Here is a 16299-nt window from a genome sequence, read left to right as displayed (position 1 = left end):
CTGTCCCTCCCTCCCCCACATTTCTAAATGCGCTGCTGCTCAGCATTCCACGGTGTGCAGCTACCCAGAATGCACTGCAGCCGGGGAATTCTCTGTGTTTGCGGAGCGAGGTGGTGTGCAGTGAATACGGCACAGTGTTTTCAGGAGGGACTTTAACCTCTTCTCACAGCCAAAGCAGAGCAAGAATGGCAAGTGTTCCTGGAAAGTGAGAGTGGGAAATGCAAACCAGGGTGGCCGACTGCTCTCAGACCCATTAGTGTGAATTCTATCAGGCGAGATGCTGTACGCAGCTCTGTCAGAATGCTCACTGACTGTCACACCACTGCTGCTGTCTGACTGGCAGCTTATGGATCTTGTTCCTACGAGTTATTTTGTGGCCACAAGATATTTTTTTTTCTCCTTGTCACCTTAGGGATTCTGTACAGTGGTACTAAAATCTAGAAGCAATAAAATCCTCTCCATGCGTAAACCTAATACAGCAAAAAGTCCCTGGACACAAAAACACATTCATTTTTGTCAGCGGTATCTTTTAAGTAGAAACAAAAACACTTTTTTTTCAAAACTTTTTTTGTTTTGAAAATGTTAGGAAAAATTGTACCTCATCAACTGTTCACATTAATTCCGAAACAGCAGAGATATTAAACTTGATTGAATGTATTGAATATATGTTCTGTTCAGCCCTTAGGTCTTGATGTCTTGGGACTTGTGTCATTTGTATTAGACTGTACACAGAGCCAAAGGGTCTGGGGAAAAAAGATAATATGTGTGGTGCTGCTATGGCAACAACGTGAAGATAGTGACAGGTGTCAGGTTACAGGTAAGCTGAGCTGCAGGTGTCTCCCTGGATACATTACCTGCGCCGTGGCACTCGACTGGTCACACTGGCTTTGTTACTCCTGGGAGACACCTCAACAGAGCAGGTTCTAATCAGCTTTGTGTGCCAGTAAGCAGCAGCTTGCTGCTACCCGAGCTGGTCAATATGACGGGTAATCATCTGCTACTGAGACACTTCTGAACATGTTCTGCTAATATTGGTAAACGTGTTAATGAGCGCCCTTTCACTTTCAGCATTGGACATGTAGCCTATGGCTCTTACAACACTTTTCCATGAGATCCAGAGCAACTGAAAACGCCACTGTTTTGGCTCAGCATACAATCCAATATATCCGAACTCCTTCATGGTCAATCTACTGAGGAGTGTCAGATGAAGGAGGCTGAACACACCCACTTAGAGCCCTGTGATCTGAAATGGGCAGAAGAGGCAGAATTTCATTTTGACCTCTTACCCAAGTATTGGTGGCTCCAACAATGTGTTTGCACAATACACACCATCGGCGTGATTCTTAATATTTCGTCAGACTGTACAACATTGTCCTCTGGGTGTCACAAACGGGTCATTTGATCTTTAGATAACATTTTTCCTTTTCAGCAGAACCTGTCACTGCTGACACGCAGTTGTGTTTACGCACAAGTCACCTCTGAGTACGGGTGAGAGTGGGAGGGGCCAAGGCTTTGAACCCCTGCCATTGGTCCAGCACAAGAAATGGGATGTGAAAAGAAACACCTGTGTTGCAAAAAAAAAAGACACCTGTTTCTCTCAGTGGAGAGATGAGGTGGGCAGGAGGCTCCTTTGACTTTACAACCCTAAACCTCCAATCAAACACACAGGAATAAAGACACAGCTCCACCCTTTCTCAGGCCGCCCAGGTCCTTCAGGTTCTCTGAGGCCCTGCATGTGTGCAGTATGTTTGGGGCAGAACCACATTTTGTTCTGTGATTTATGCTGCATGGCTTGATAGAACAGTGAGCAGTGTTACACTAGCTAACACACTGTTATGAACTTTATATGGTCAAAACAATGCCAAGCATTTAGTTAACAAGCTGACTAGCTATAGGAATAGATAGCTATAATCATAGTTAACAGAGAGTGTTGGTTTCATTCTGAAATGGAACCTCTAAACCCAAACTATCTTACTGCGTACTGATATTGGATATTTGTAGGTCTATCCAGGGGTTTTTTCATTCATTTGTTTTTTTCACATAATCAAAGACCCTGTCAATTATTTAACCAAAATGGCCCTAATTATTGTATATGCCCTCAACCATCAATTTCAGTGAAGCAAAGACAAAAGAAATTGAATATAACAAATATTTATTGTCTTGTTTAAACTGACAGAGTATAAAATGTCATTTCCACATAATGTGAGACACAGTAAAACAGTTCACATTCTGAATCCTACCTGAACATATTGTCAAGACGCTATTGCAGTGCTTCCGTTGCCTACCGCAATGCTGTGTGAACATTACATGGTATATAAGGTGAATGTAAACAGCTTTCACAGTTGATCTTCCCAACATGCTTTGCACTCACACTCCGGCAGATTAAAGATGTTACAAAGATGTTATGGTGTGTGGTGTTCAGCAGAGCTTGCAGGAGGTGAAGGCACAGATGTTCAGCACTGAACACTGAATGTTCCCACTCTTTTCTGGTCCGTGGAGAACTACCTCTGCCGTGTATGGGTTTTGTATACTTCAAGAGTTGCTGTAGATTAACTACGCTCTACCGGAGTCCTGCTTCATAAAATAAAGCATAAAACATAAAACGGATACACACTACACGTTTTTACGCACACATACATTCACACGCAACCACAAACACACTCGCACTCACACACTCACCCACACAGACAGGGGCTCCACACCAGTACTGTTGAGAATGGGACAGGCTATAATGGTAAAGATCAGTAAAGTTTGCTGGATGAAACAGGGGTACAACATGTATGTAAAAGGAAATAACAACCACCAAAGGACCATGAGGTTCTGTCAGGCTCAAATTTTACGCTTTGTTACGCATGTATGTACATTATTGTGTATTAACGTTATTGTAGCCATTCACAATAACAGTCATCATCACGTTTAGGAGAACACATGCTTGCCTCTGCCCTGAATCAGCGTAAAGCACATCATTCTCTTTGTAGAAACCAGACTCTAGTTTATGGTTTTGTGTGGGAGGTGATTCCTTGAAAGTGAAGTTAAAAATACCATTTTGTCAGTTGCGTAGCTGGCCCGAAATGACATTCCCCTGGTCGATCAGAACCAGATTCAACTTGTAAATAATGGCTTTCTTTAACCTACAATCATTAAGATGTTTCCTCAAGTGAATTAATATGAAATACCTAAATTCTTTTCTTAAATGATCCAGTAGCCTTCACTAAAAAGAGGCTACACAAAAAAGGGTTTAAATGCTGAATCTTGAGTGGTGTTTTTTGACATTTAGGTCATCTAAACACATCTTAAGCACCTGAGTAACAGATCTAAATTTGGGTTACTGTCTGCCTTACTGAATGACACTTTCACCTACTGAATACTTGAATAAAGAACATTCAATGTTCCCTTTTATGTTCAGGGATAGATTACGTGTGCTGATATGCAAATATATGTAACAATATAAACTGTAACATACACACAGATTGTAAACATTGAATCCCACAGTTACTATAAGAGTAAAAACTGCCCTGCAAGTTCTGAGAGCCCTTATATGATAGATCAGACAGAACCCGTGCTTATTTAGAACATCGTCCACCAAAAGGTGGTTCTGCCCACAGGAGGGGGGGGACGGAATATTAGACAAGTCACTGGCCATGAGACAAAACAGTCAGTTCACAGCTTGATGTGTCTCTGCTCAGTTATCAGTATTTGCTTACTGCAATTCCCATTTACAATAGCAAACAGCAGCGGCTTGTAATTTGTTCCTGTAATCACAGTAATCTTTCGAGGAAGTAGAGAGAGCACATGCCCTACAGCACAGAGCATTGCAAAGACAGGAATCAAACTCCAGGTCTTCTCATCAAAGATGTGTCTCTTACCCATCAAGCTTTGCATTACCTGATGAGGTCACTTCTATTTTGTACATACAACCAAGTTGTTTGGTCGACAAACTAGCCAGGTCTCCTGAGGTTGAACTACCCCTTTTGCCGGCATGGTATGAATTGACCACTTCAGAAAGGAATAGTTATGATGGCAAGGATAGCTATGTTTAAAGTTTTTACAGGTACAGGGGTTGACGCTTGTCAGCAATCACCATGGTGACAAGCATGCAGATCAGCAGGTTTCTCCCCTCGTGTTCCCAGAAGCATCTCTCCAGACAAACGGACAGACCTCCTGGAGTGAATAGTCTTTCTCGTTTGTTACTGAAAGAGTTAAACCAACAGAAGCGACAAAATTAAGAGGCAGGGTGAGGACGTTTTGAGGGCAGTGGGAGAGAGGATGGGGTCTGGATGCATCCTTCAGGAGGTGGGGAGGCAGGATGTTTCAGGATGTTTTCGAGCCAACGGGACAGGCAGTTGAGGGGTGGGGTCAGGGCGTGTCCCTCAGAAGGCCCAGTTTCCGCAGGGCCTCCCTGCGGGATTCATCGGTGGCCCCTCGGCCTGAGAACTGCACTGTGATCCCCTGGTGGAAGAACGCCGGTTTGGAGACGGACCTCCGACGCACCTCCAGGAAGGCAGGGACCGTGGTGGCCACCTGGGAGCCCAGGGACCCTTCTGGGTGGGACGGGCGGGGCGTGGTAGCAGTCAGCCTGGCTGACCCTCCGGTCACAGAGACCCCGGGCTTTGACAGCGATGATGTCACCGCTGTGGTGTTGTTGCTATGGTTGTTGACATCCTTTGGAGCAGCGTCAGCCTTAGGTCCTGGTGATGGTGAGGCCGTCGCCGCTTTGGATGCGTTGTCATGGGAGATGGAGCTGTCAGCGGTGGGCTCCGTCTGGGCCGTGAGTGCTCGCGCGGGGGTCACCACTTTGGATTTTCCTCCGTAGCTGTTGAATTCACTGGTGTCAACCTCCATCTGTGTTGCTGCGCTCCCTATGGCTGGCGGCACAGTGCTGGTCCTGCCTTCACAGATACTGGTGAGGTGAGAGGACGGCTCGTATTTCTCTGCTGGCGAAGTTGTCATGGTTTTTGTCTTGCCTCCGTAGCTGTTGAAGTCGTTTGAGGCGCTATCAGTGTGTGAGAGATTTGGTGGTGCGCTGGGTGCCAAGTGATCATTGCTCATATGGTGAGTGCTTGTGTCCACCTTTGCTGCTGTGGTCGGTGAGGTGGTCTCTACTTTGCTCCTTTCTGCATTGTTGTTGAAGTTGCTTGAGGTGCTATCAGTGTGTGAGGCAGGTGGTGCAATGCTGGAGGCAGTGTCCTCATTGCTTGCACGTCGAGTGCTTGTGTCTGTCTTTGCAGCTGTAAGACAGGAGGGGGTCACTACTTTGCTCTTTCCTCCATAGCTGTTGAATTCACTGGCAGAGCCCTCTGCCTGGATGGTGGACAGGACTTCCTTGCTTCCCAGATGGGCAGGGCGGTTTAGGGGCTCTGTCTTGGTTCTGGACAGCAGCGACGGATTGATCACTCTGGAGCGGGACCCGAAGTTGCTGGAAAAGGTTCGGTCCCGGGTCAGACCCAATTTGGACAGCGCCTCCATCCTGGACTTCTCCGGCGCCGGGTCGCGGAATGACACGCTGCGGGTGGGGATGTTTCGCGCGGGTGCCCTCTTGGACTCTGGAGAGCGAGGCCCAGCTGCCAGGTTGGCCAGCACCCAGGCTTTGCGGTCGTGAGTGTCGGTGGACACTTTGGCACCGGCGTGGCTGTGGTCTCTCTGAGCCATCATGAGGCTGATGTTGTCAGGGTAACGGGTGGGCTTTGCCATAGTGGGAGGGCCTTGTTTGATTGGATAATCAGGAGGGGGTGTGCTTATTTCTAGGCTCCTTCTCCGACCCAGTAAGAGGGCGGAGGGCAATAGGGGACACCCACCCCCCTGGTGCTCGGCGATTTTTTGGGCGATGAGGACAGGGGTGGGGACAGAGCCAGCAGGGTGGTACTGGGCGTGGCTCGGGGAGGGGCCCTCCTCGTTGAGGACACTGGGGTTGGGAGGGGAGGGGAAGTGATATTCGGAGGGGAAGTTCTCCATCGGGTCACGTCTCGCCTTCATCTCAAAATGTGTCTCTGGGTTCACAGCCATGCTCCGAAAATCTGAACAAAAAAGATTTAAGTCAACCGGTTACATAAAAATAACCTTCAATGTGAACATGATGGTCATGAATACCAAAGCTACTGTACAAATCACTGAATTCAAGGAAATTCAAACTAATTCAATGAACAATATCCAATCTGTTGTGAAGTGAATGAATCCATAGACGACTAGACTGCTAATCCTAAAATACAATTCAGGGAAGTATAGCAAGTGAATCATCACATTAACTGAATTGTGTATAATTATTACTAGTATATTAGCATGTTATTAATAGATATTCCTCAGCACTGCCCAGTCTCCCGTGCTGCAGGCGTTTTGCTTCCATACCCGGCATGGTTGGGTTGAACTGAACTTCTCTGGGCTCGACCGGGACAGGCTGCGTTCGGACCAGGTCGATGATGTCCTGCTCCTTGGGGCTGGGGGTTCTGTGGGGTGTGGGGACGGGGCTGGGCGTGGCAGGGGAGTCCTCCACCGGGGTGCTGCTCGCGGAGGACAGCGTCTGATCCAGATCCTCCGCGTTGTCGTCCAGGGACTCGATGGTCTCGTCGAAGAACAGGATGCACTCCATCTCCTCCCGGCTCAAGAACCGCAGCGCCTCGTCCTCCTGCAGGGGGCGACACCGCACGTGCCGCATGGGTCAGAGGTCAGGCGCTGGTGATGGGCAGGTAAATTCTGTTCTATTTATATGTCAAGTGTAATTAGCGCGGGGCAGTGGTGTAGCATAGTGGTGAGGAGCAGGGCTTGTAACCGAAAGGTTGCTGGTTTGATTCCCCACTGGGGTACTGCTGCTATACGCTTGGGCAAGGTACTTAACCCACAGTTGCCTCAGTAAATATCCAGCTGTATAAATGGATAACATGGAAAATTTGTAACCTATTTAAGTCACTCTGGATAAGAGTGTCTGCTAAATGCCAATAATGTAATGCAATCTGTGTTGCTCTCATTGAAATGAATAGTACTTTGCTTTCTTGATACCTGATTGTCATTTAACATGTATGTCAACTGGCAGTTGAAACTGGTTTCATATTGCCTGGGAAAATCAGCAGTTTGAAAATCAACTCCAGAGAAAGTGTTTACACAATAACACCCATGTAGAGTCTGACATCGGATGTTCAACCAAACATAATTCTTTAGTTTTTTTTTTTCTTCTTCTTCCAGAGAAGGTCCCTCTCTTGAATAAAATGTCCCTGCCCTGTGGCATCTTCCAGAATTCTTTAACCTTTAACTGTCTCTCTTATCTTTAATTCTAACCCTTTGCTGTCAGACCAACCCAGCAAAAAAGACATATGTCACAGCAACAGCGAGAGAACATTCCATCTTAGTTTTTAGAACATTCCTTGAAACATAATAAGTGCTCAACTGAAAAGCTGGCTATTAATTTCAGACACCAAGCATCTGTTCAGTGGGAGATGCTGTCTCGGATGTCCTCTTTCAAACTCCTGATTATGCTGATAGTACAGGGAAAGCTTGACAGACACCCCCTTCCTCTGAGTATTTCTCCTCTGGGACTCTGAGCCATGTCACAGGATCTGGAGGCTAAGCCGGTTTGACTTCATGAAATACTGTACACACACACACACACACACACACACACACACACACAGCTTCATGCCTCTGCCTGTAACACAAACCATTCATTTTCTCTTAATCAATCTGGCTACCTTCAAGTGACATTCTAAATCACTGTGAAAAGATTACAGTGATCACGGACTCAAAGTTTTCCTTTTCCTTTACTTTGCCTCTGGGACACTTCCAAAGCTACTATATCTTTTCAATAACACTGAACTGTAACACCTGCTCCAAGTATACACTTCAGATGCAACTACGTCTCTGTACCAGCATACTTATAATACAGTGTGTATGAATGTAAGTCAGTAATTCTTGTGGAGGAAAAGTCTGATGGACAACTAGGCTTCAGCTGGCCAAAGGACATTTTGTATACAGGTAATAAACTAATAATTCACTGAACACTACTTACTGAGGGCCTGTTGAGGTTTTGTGAGTTTCTTCTCGAGCCTTCCTGACTGCCATTAGCACCATAATGGAGCCCTGGCTCGGGCGGCACTTGGAAATCCATCATCAGTGAGCGGAGGAAGCAGGGGGTTGTGAGAATTTCAGCTCTGAGAATCCGTGCTTCCCGAGACGGGCTTCTGCGTTTTCATAGCATAGCCTCATTTCATATGTTCTCCAAAACGCAGGACTGAAAAGGAGACATTAATTAATATCCTTCTGCATAAAGTTGTTCAGTTCGTCGATGACTTTGTGAAGAAAGCTATTCAAAATTCTTCTCAATTGTCAATAGCACACAGAACGGAATGGAGCGAAATACATTTACATTAATAGAATAAAAGGTCGTTATCTTGCGCATATTATCAGCCTTTATTTCATCCGCAGCTGTTGAGAAGACTCTGAAGACCTGCGTTTTCAGATGTGTGACTGAGCTAGTTATGCTGTTGACCAAACAACCGGATCTGATTAAGACAACACCCCCACATCGTCAAAACACGTGTGTGTCTGTCTGTCTGTCTGATTTTCTTACGCCAAGTTACTTAAATTACGCAAATTAGCATCGCAGAGACTCAGCTTGTAGCCTACTATGGCTGTCATTTATCATTGTTACGGAGGTGCGTTGGTTTTCGCATTCTTCTCTGACTCTGAAGGGATTGGCACGCTATCTCTCCAAAAACCCCTGTCTAAGCCCCGACAGACGAGTTATACTGGCTCAGATATGTTAGCAAATTCTTCCTTGTTGGGGCAATCATCGCTGTAACTTTAACAAACTAGTGTGCATCTTTGAGTCAATGCGACTTCTTCAGCTATAAAGATACATTGCTATTAAAGTTGTTTATGCAAAGATCTGTGCCATGAACAAACCATCCAATAAAAGCAACATTTTCCTGTTCGGGCTTATTTACTTATTGTGATTACGTGATCCAACATGAGCGGAAAAAAAGCAAAATAGTTATCTACAAACGTTAAAACAACAATAACAAAATATAATAAAATTAATTTACCTGTTATGTAGACCAGTTGCAAAAGGTTCCAATTCCACAAATGCATTTTATTTATTATAAATAACTACATTCCATACAAAAGTAGGAAACAAATGACACTTGGAGCTAAACTGATTTACACCGCCCGATCGCTGTAACACTGTACCGGTGTTTGAATTCCATTCCTCATCTGAGAGTGAGTGCCACTCGGAGGGAAGCAAAACATCTTACTTCGTTTCTTCAACGCAAGCGCAGAGTTGCGTCTACTCCCTCGCCTAACTGGGGATTTAGACCCTCGAGCTCATCGAACCCCTTTTTCCCGACGTGTAAAGACGGATTGCATCGACGAAAGATCTTTACAGCCCCCTGTTTATGAAGATGTATAAACAAGGCATAATATCTGTCCTTACCACGAGGAAGATGAATTATTGCACCATGTGAATGTGGGGGCATTTATACCACGTGCTGCAGGGGAAAAACAGGTTTAAAAGAAATTTAATGTCAGCCAACGTGTAGACATCGTGTGACTTACCTAGGTTTATTCCAATAGCATGCATGGACCTCGCTCAAAACACCTCTGTCCAAATTGCTTTATTATAAAACTTGGTTTGTCACATACTTTTCTTACATATGACAAAAAATAATAAAAATGGTGTAATGAAGGATTCATTCGCTAGATTTAGCTAGGTTTTAGCATTAGTACTCTGAGAGTTTCACGCATATTTTTACTGTATAGTTGTAAAGCATTATCCTTTTCTGATTGCTGAGATGTTTCAAGCTATTAAGAATGCTTAAAATCAGTATTTCCATTATTTAGAATGTAACCGCTTCTGTCTCTGACGGATAAATATCCTTTTTATTCCAGGTGTGTGAAATATTACTGAAGATCACACCATGACTTTGTTTGTCAAGCACTGCAAAGAAAATCAACACAAGTATGTCTTCTACGGATACGTAGATTGCAAGGTAGATATATCTTGATTTATCGCATATTATAAGGTGAGTGCATAGCTCTGCTCTTAACTATGTCTGGATAGGCTGATGGTGGATACAGGTGATTAAGTAAATGCATATTCGCAGTACACCTGCGCCAAATAATTGCTCTCGAACAAGCAAATGCTTCAAAGCAGTGTTATGTAGCTGTTTTAGAAAAACATAGAGAAAAGGTTTAACGTGGTATCCCTCTTATTCTCCATTTATATATCATTTACGAATACTGTTGCTTTAGATTTTCACTTTTCGAACACAGCACCGTATCAGCATTTATCTAATACTGTATCACTAGAATCCCTGTAATGCAATCTGTCGATAAACCTAATGAATTATTCATAACGGAAAACAATTTATTCCTATAAATAAGAGGGGATGGCACTGATGAATGATATGCGCATTTGTTTCTGACTTATTGCAATAATTTCTGCTTTGTTGCCTATTTAAATCATTTTTGCCGAACCCACACAGTATTTTTCGTAGATGAACAGCATGGACATTATAATGCATTTCCGAATGCAGCATATAGGTATAGGTACAGACCTTATAGGTATCCTGCCCAACTATCACAACCCTTTATAGTAACGTCCATTAATGTAATTCTCTGGTGTTGGTGGTTTGTTTTTTATTGAGCTCCATTCAGCACCAACGCCGTCAGACAGCTCAAAAGTTATGTGTATTTGCCATCTAGTGGTGTATGCTTGGAACTGAACATATTCCTATTGGGTTCGGACATAAAAGCAATGGGATCCTTCAACCGTCGCTGGAGTATTATAATGTTTTTAACATGAATCCTAAAAGTCAGATTTTGAAATTTGAGAGAGGTAATGCAAATATATAATTAAGCTGCGTGTTTTGAAGCATTTCGATGCTATTTTGTGGTCCTTTCCTGGGTTCCCTTGAGGGAAATGGTAAGTGTTGAGCTCTGTATCATAGACAAAAATTAAATGTTAAAATGTCAGACTATAAGCATAAAACTGAAATTATTCCCACTTTTGTATGTGTGATTTCATGAATAAATAATCTATTGCTGAGGCACTTCTGCTGGTTCATTAGGTTCCATTCAGTGACATTCTGTTGATAAACTACTGTCTTTAGTGCGGTCGTTGACACTGTGGGGGTAAGCAAAGTTCAGGCATAAGAGACATTTCCATGGTTTGATATTCTGCTCCCGGGCACCATTATCTGCCCTTCTTTACCCCCAGTTGGGAAAGGGGGAAGAGGAATCAGCTCATGTGACAACCTTTGCAGACCTCTTTTTGGCAACATATTGCCTCTACATAGTGAAACCTGCTGTTTTTTTTTCCACACCACTGAAAATGGACTCCAGTTAAAATGAAACACTTTGATCTGTTATGTTATTTGTGTAGCTTGGGTAAATCCTGTTAAATACATTGCGGGGTTAATGTTCCACTTATTTGGGAAAATGCATAAAAATAGCGCCAAATAATAACCTGACATCATAATATCAGTGGGCACTGATATGCTTCTCAAAGTGAGAAAAGTGTACCTCTTCAAGTGGGGGTGATGCCCTTACTTGGGCTGTGTAGTACAAATGAAGCAAGCGGTGCTGTTGGGACACACAGTGCCTCTCAGTCATACTGCAGTACATATATTTCACATGCAAGCACGTTTCAAATATCTAGTTTTGCCCTGTTATAGTTCTTCTTTTGTTTCAGTTCTGCAATTATACAGGAAAATGTCAGGTGTTCTCAGAGGGACAAAATGAGTGGCAAGAAGACACTGCAATAAAAACACATTGAAATCCTGCAGATGGCGCTGTAGCCTACTGTGGCTGAACGCCCTCTGTCTTAAGCCCTGTTTGCACTCGCAAGTCAAACGTGAAACAGTACATCAGGAGGCAGCAGACAGGCTGATATGAGAAAGCTGAAGTAATTAGTATGTGGCTCTGCTGGCTTCTTTCAGGGCTGCTGGAATATGTCACTTCCTATTGTCCTCCCCTTCTGGCTCCTTCTGTCCTCTCAAAAGGCATGACAGGATCTGTAAATGATTACTTCCTCCACTGACTGCCTCAGCATTTGATTATTGTCTTATCGCGGAACGATGCACGAAATAATGCCAAAACATGAGAATAACATCGGTGCGCGTTCCCATAAAACTCCGACTGAGCTGCTCTCAGCTACACCTTTCACCGCTGATAAAAATCAGTTATGTGAGGGAGAGGGAGTTACATAACTAGCTAACAAGCAGCTTGCCAAAGCAGGAGCAGATGAACGTGCGAAGAAATGGGAAAGTATGACGACATTTATTTAGATTGTGTAATGTTGCTGTTTATGTACAGAACTGAATGGACTGACGTTTTCCTAAAAACAAACGGTGCAACGATTCCTAAATTTGTCTATTATGGAGGCCTTTTATGCTAGGAGAATTGGGGGGGGGGGGGGGGGGGGGGGGGGGGTTGGGGGGAACAACCATAACGCATTCACAATAACACACTGCATTGGAGACTTGCATGATATTTCTTTTACTGATGACGTTCTTCAGTATACGTTGCAGCAGTTTCTTAACCTGCGTGTGTTCTTTTTGTGCTGACATGTCTGAAGTTACAGGAACCCGTCTGTGATAATCATTCACAGCATAAGGAAATAATTCCTTTTATTTTTCCGTATCTGATTGCCGGATATGTGGCTCACACTGTAAACTACAGTCAAAAGTTAATCTAGCTTGACCTAAATTTAAAAACCTTAAATTTAATCGGTGTCTAAAATTCGTTTCTGTCATTTTCGGTAACGCAATCTAAACCTAGCAACGCGACTTGGTCTCACATCCAACGTGAGCGCCGGCTAGCGGCGCATCTCTACCTGAGTTGGATCGATTTCACTGTGCCCTACAGGGTTTCCATGAGTTAAGTTTGAGAAGCGCTCCTGTTCTGTACGGAGAGCGCCAACTTCCTGGTGCGCGACAATGTGCAGTTTCCTAACAAACTCGTCCGGGAACACGCTGCAATGCCAACAAGACGAACAAGGCGCGTTTAAACAAGGTAAACCCACCAGCTTTATCTTCATTGTTTTTAGACGCGCTTAAGTTTCTAGATATATATCAGCCACTGGTCCAGCAAAAGTAGCTACAGAAACCCATGAGCTACGTCCGTTCTGAATGTGCCGATAGTGACCCTGGAAATATGTGAAATATTAGTGAATAGATTATCACTAATAAGAAGTTTTGTATACCTTCGTGATTATTCTAGGGCTGATCCGAACTTTATTGTTTCTATTTACAAAAACCCGTTGAAGTCAAGTCTACTCATGTTTACTTACTGACAGCAGAGCCGCAGATTAGATTTACAGCAAATCATACCGAGGCCGCCGATTGGCTACAAACCACCGTGTAGCGGTTCTGATTGGTGACGCGATCCTGCCAATCAATTTGCGTCAACACGAGATTGATTACTCTGACTCTAATTGATAGCAGGTGATCCACTCGTAAACCCTGAATCGAATACTTTGGCCGTTGGGTTTGAAAACTCGAGGTTTATCAGTCGCCTGGGGAAATGTGTTTTTTTCCACTAGTCTCGCCCCTGGTTGTTTGATATAATGCTCTCTTGGTGTGTTTGGCCAGCTTGTTATTATAGCTGCGACAACAGTGTATGTTGTGTTTTTGAATATCAGCATTCGCAGTGTCCTCCACTGTCTTCAAAATGTGAGTGTGCGTTACAATTTCGCCGAGTGTTGCGTTTCTGTAACTACGCTTGAGAGCACAGCCGCTGTAATAACCACTCTCGTGCAAGAAAAGCTGTTTTTCAGACGTTAGGTTGCGCTTCTTATTGATTAAATATATAACGGCAAGTAATATTTGTTAAATGCTGACATTTAGAGCAGTAAATAAGACATTTGTTTTGATGATTTAACAGTGTTGCACCTCGTGACACAGACTTACTGTGTCACTGTTTTGTCAGTATCTTAATGACAATATAATATTCTGAACTGAGGAGAGAGACCTCTTGGGGAGAGACATCCTTTTGAAGGAGAGACTCCTATGAGGGAGACACCCCCTAGCAAAGACATCCACTGAGGGGAAGCTCACTTGTCAGAAGGCTTTGAGCCTTTCTGGTGTCAGTAATCACAGCACTGTACCACTGTAGGACTGTTGGAGTAACTGCAGAGGCTGCTGGGAGGTGTATGGTGGTGTGGAGTCCTCTCTGAATGACGATGAATGGGCGCACACAGTGCTGTGTCCATGTCAGCAAAGTTCAGTTCTCTGCATGTCACAGTGGCATGTCCAATCCAGTGAAGCTCAGTCAGAGGGCTCATCCTCAGGTCTTGGACTGAACCTGCACACAGGCACTCGTTTAAAGGCATGATAATGAATACAGAACCCTGAGAAAAGGCATTAACATGGGAGTGGGTTGAGTGCTTATGTGGGATGAGTTTTGACGTTTTCCGGTTATGTGTTTGAGGGACTGATGTGTGATTCTCTATTTAAGGGGCGATAGAAGTCTGTGCTTAAGGGGGAAGATATGATTCTGTCTGTATTTAAGGGGGAGGTATGGGTCTGTCTGTGTTTACAGAGGTAGTATGAGTCTGTATTTATGGGAGCTGATATGGGCCTGTAGGTTTGCTGGTTACGTGTTGTAGGGGTGAACATATTGTTCTGACAAAGGCAAAAGGGAGATTCTGGAGGAGAGTGAAGTGATATGAATAAGGAGCTGACAGTGTAGCTAGAGTTGACTTTGCGCTTTTGATGTGTAGACCCTGACTGGTTGAATGGGCAGCATTTGTATGTAGTGTGAACCTGGTCTTCTTGATTGGGTGGGATCTAGTTTAGAAGGGGAGAAGGTTGTATAGTAGTACAGTGTGGGGTTTTTGTAGAATGCATGTGAAGAGCAGTGTCAGGTTTGTGTTGTGGGTCATGTCTGTACTTTAGAGGGGACAGAGCCATTTCAAGGGAGGTGGAGTTTATGGTTTTTGTAGTCTGGCGGGTGGGGTTTCTGATCGCTCACAATGCATGGGCGGGAGATCTCTTTGTCTCTGGCAGGGAGGAAACAGATTGACCCTGCAGCAATCAGGGCCACCCGGAGGAAAAGGACTGACCCTGCCGTAACGAGGGTCACCCAGCACATGCTCATGTGGAGAGAAGAACAGTAGCGCCGCCATAAAAAATAAAAACGGTGGGGGGAAAAAAACAAAGCTCTTCCAGAGACGGAGAGGTGGCATCGGAAATGGCCGGGCCTGCCTGGCTCTTCTGCCCTGTGTTTATGTTGGCTTTGGTTCTTCGCCTCATGTTGATGTGGTGTGTGGCACCTTCAAAAGCACACAGTCTGATGAATTTTCAGTAATGTACAACACAAAACACCGCTGCTAAATTTTACAAAACAGGACTCCTTAGTCTCTCTCTCTCTCTCTCTCTCTCTCTCTCTCTCTCTCTCAGCCTGGCCTCCCCTCTCCTCAGAGACGCACTCACCACCCAGCCAGAATCACACCCCGCATGACCAGCAGTGCCACACCCACCACAGAGCCTGATGTTACACACTACATCACATTACATCACATTCATTTGGCAGACGCTCTTATCTAGAGCGACTTCCAGCACAAAAGACCATATAATCAGAGGCTCACCCCAGAGTGATGAGGAACTCATATCATGAAACTGATTTATGAAAATGTTTAGATGTTAGTGTAACGGCACATAAACTTTCATTTGGGCATCGGTGCACAAATGCTCCTTGTTGACAACTAAGGTGACCATGTGGTCCTCACGGTTTTAGTGCTGGACTTCAGTCGCAGCCTCATGAATGCATCGTTTCCATCGTTTCCAGCCTGTGCATCTGTGCGGAAATCGTCCAATTACAGTCATTATGTAGTGCTGCACAATGCCCACCAAACCTGTGATTAAAAGACTGCCATTTACCTCGGGGCGGAAAATTTTCTGACCCATTCTGCTCTTCCGAGAGCTCTGTGATTGGACCACTCATCTCTGGTGGCAATGAAAGTGTCAGAATTTCAGTCCTATACTTTGCTGTGTCCTTAGAAAGCAAAAAAACACAACAAATCCCCTGATAAATTTCCACTTTCTTACCCTGGTGTCGTTCCATTTACACCTATGTGTGTGCACGTGTTTTAAATGTGTTAGAACATTTAGGTTTTTGAACAAGTGTGTGTTTGTTTTAAGGTCATGTGTATATATGTTTATGTGTGATTTGTGGGGCTATGGTTTTGTGTAATCTATGTGATTTGTGAGGGGGTGTGGTTTAATGTACAACTGTGAGGTGAGGGGGTGTGATTTAATGTAAACTGTGTGATTGGTGAAGGGGTGTGGTCTAATGTAAGCTGTGTGATTCGCA

At 44.3% G+C, this 16299-nt stretch overlaps 2 protein-coding genes across 3 annotated transcripts in view; one reads left to right on the top strand and one right to left on the bottom strand.

The window, feature by feature from the left end:
• Positions 1–2163: 2163 nt before the first annotated feature.
• Positions 2164–9342, bottom strand: LOC118771756 (proline and serine-rich protein 2-like). Of its 2 annotated transcripts, none has more exons than XM_036519773.1 (4): positions 9030–9342; positions 7994–8215; positions 6343–6619; positions 2164–6014 (listed from the first exon to the last, which is right to left on the bottom strand). In XM_036519773.1, exons 2-4 carry the CDS (start codon positions 8093–8095, stop codon positions 4357–4359), a joined length of 2037 nt encoding a protein of 678 aa, XP_036375666.1. In that variant the 5' UTR covers positions 8096–8215; positions 9030–9342; the 3' UTR covers positions 2164–4356. The 2 variants fall into 2 exon arrangements, with proteins under 2 accessions (XP_036375666.1, XP_036375667.1); XM_036519774.1 differs by lacking the exon at positions 9030–9342 and adding an exon at positions 8351–8632.
• A 3532-nt stretch (positions 9343–12874) lies between these two features.
• Positions 12875–16299, top strand: part of LOC118771668 (USP6 N-terminal-like protein) — a 41544-nt gene continuing 38119 nt past the window's right edge. Inside the window, exon 1 of the mRNA XM_036519675.1 lies at positions 12875–12999. The gene's annotated coding sequence lies outside the window, so the exon portion shown is untranslated. The remainder of the gene's footprint in view (positions 13000–16299) is intronic.

The sequence above is a fragment of the Megalops cyprinoides genome, chromosome 25, assembly GCF_013368585.1.
Source record: "Megalops cyprinoides isolate fMegCyp1 chromosome 25, fMegCyp1.pri, whole genome shotgun sequence".
In the NCBI taxonomy this organism is placed as follows: Eukaryota; Metazoa; Chordata; class Actinopteri; order Elopiformes; family Megalopidae; genus Megalops; species Megalops cyprinoides.
The sequence above is the reverse complement of the archived record's forward strand: the minus strand, read 5'-3'. Positions and strand labels throughout refer to the sequence as shown.

What these genes read in the sequence shown, in the direction of transcription:
- LOC118771756 (XM_036519773.1), bottom strand. Translation starts at nt 8,095, where the DNA reads ATGATGGATTTCCAAGTGCCGCCCGAGCCAGGGCTCCATTATGGTGCT. An exon ending in AAAACCTCAACAGGCCCTCA is followed by an intron (nt 6,620 to 7,993) that starts GTAAGTAGTGTT and finishes CGCCCCCTGCAG; the next exon opens with GAGGACGAGGCGCTGCGGTT. An exon ending in GTTCAACCCAACCATGCCGG is followed by an intron (nt 6,015 to 6,342) that starts GTATGGAAGCAA and finishes TTTTTTGTTCAG; the next exon opens with ATTTTCGGAGCATGGCTGTG.